The 973-nt window shown below is 62.6% G+C and overlaps 1 protein-coding gene across 1 annotated transcript in view; it reads right to left on the bottom strand.

The window, feature by feature from the left end:
• KIF3C (kinesin family member 3C) overlaps positions 1-973 on the bottom strand; it is a 10,474-nt gene that overhangs the window by 2,750 nt on the left and 6,751 nt on the right. The window contains exons 3-5 of the mRNA XM_026046340.1: positions 807-929; positions 602-720; positions 458-512 (exon numbers count right to left, since the gene is read on the bottom strand). Of these exons, the coding sequence (XP_025902125.1) occupies positions 458-512; positions 602-720; positions 807-929 (297 nt within the window). The remainder of the gene's footprint in view (positions 1-457; positions 513-601; positions 721-806; positions 930-973) is intronic.

A 973-nucleotide genomic window follows, 5' to 3' on the forward strand; every position in this document is an offset into this window, starting at 1 on the left:
GGAGGCCGGGGATTGGAATGGGATTGGAGCGGGATTGGAGCGGGTCCTGCCGGCCCAGCAAAGGGCTCCCCAGGGAAAGGCAGGGGCCGCGTTCCCCCTGCCCCGGGGGACAGAAAACAGCACCAAGGACAAGGCGCCGATCGGACATTTACCCCACGGGGAGGGGGATATTCCCACGGCGGGGGGCAAATAGAGAAGCGGTAGAAAACGGCTGCAAAAAGACAAATTATTATTTGACCTTGCAGGTTCTTAACATGATTGAATTGTGCTAGAAGGGAAACGCAGCCCTCRGGCGCCGGCGCTGCCCTCTGTGCCCCATTGCCCCGGGGTGCAGAGCGGTTTTGGACCTGGCCCTGGCAGCTGCAGTTCTGCCAGGGCCGTTACTGTATGTGCTTTCCACCCTGTCCATAAGGAATTTGGGGGCAAGAGTGGGGAGAAGCTTCCATAACCTCTGCACCTTCATCACGTCCTTCTTCCCTTTGGCCCTCGGAAACTGGGGATTGCCTTTGTTCCTATATTTTCAGGGTGCATTTGGGCACACGGAGGCAGGCGGCGCCGTGCGTGCACCCCTGCAAGGAGCAGGGCCCCCCGAGGCACCTACTTGAGCTTGAGCTCCCGCGTCTGCTCGTTCTGCGCCTCCTCCAGGTCCTGGCGCACCCGGATGTACTCGTCGTGCTGGTCCTGGATCTCGGCCTTCACGGCCTGCAGCTTGGCGTAGAGCTGTGGCACGGAGGACAGGTCAGTCCCGGGGCTCCCGGCACCGTGGTGSCCGCCGCAGCCCGCGCCGCGGCCCGGCGCTCCCTCACCTTCTTCAGCTTCTTGGTCTTGATCTCCACCTCCTGCTGCAGGGACGTGTACGTCTCCCTCAGCTCCATGGTCTCCTCATCCCGCAGCAGCATCTCCTGCTGCATCTCCCTCTCGCGGCGTTTCTGCGGCGAGGGGGAAAGGTGCAGAGCTCAGCTCGGCGCCAGGA

The sequence above is a fragment of the Nothoprocta perdicaria genome, unplaced genomic scaffold (assembly GCF_003342845.1).
Source record: "Nothoprocta perdicaria isolate Ctin4 unplaced genomic scaffold, notPer1 scaffold_439, whole genome shotgun sequence".
In the NCBI taxonomy this organism is placed as follows: Eukaryota; Metazoa; Chordata; class Aves; order Tinamiformes; family Tinamidae; genus Nothoprocta; species Nothoprocta perdicaria.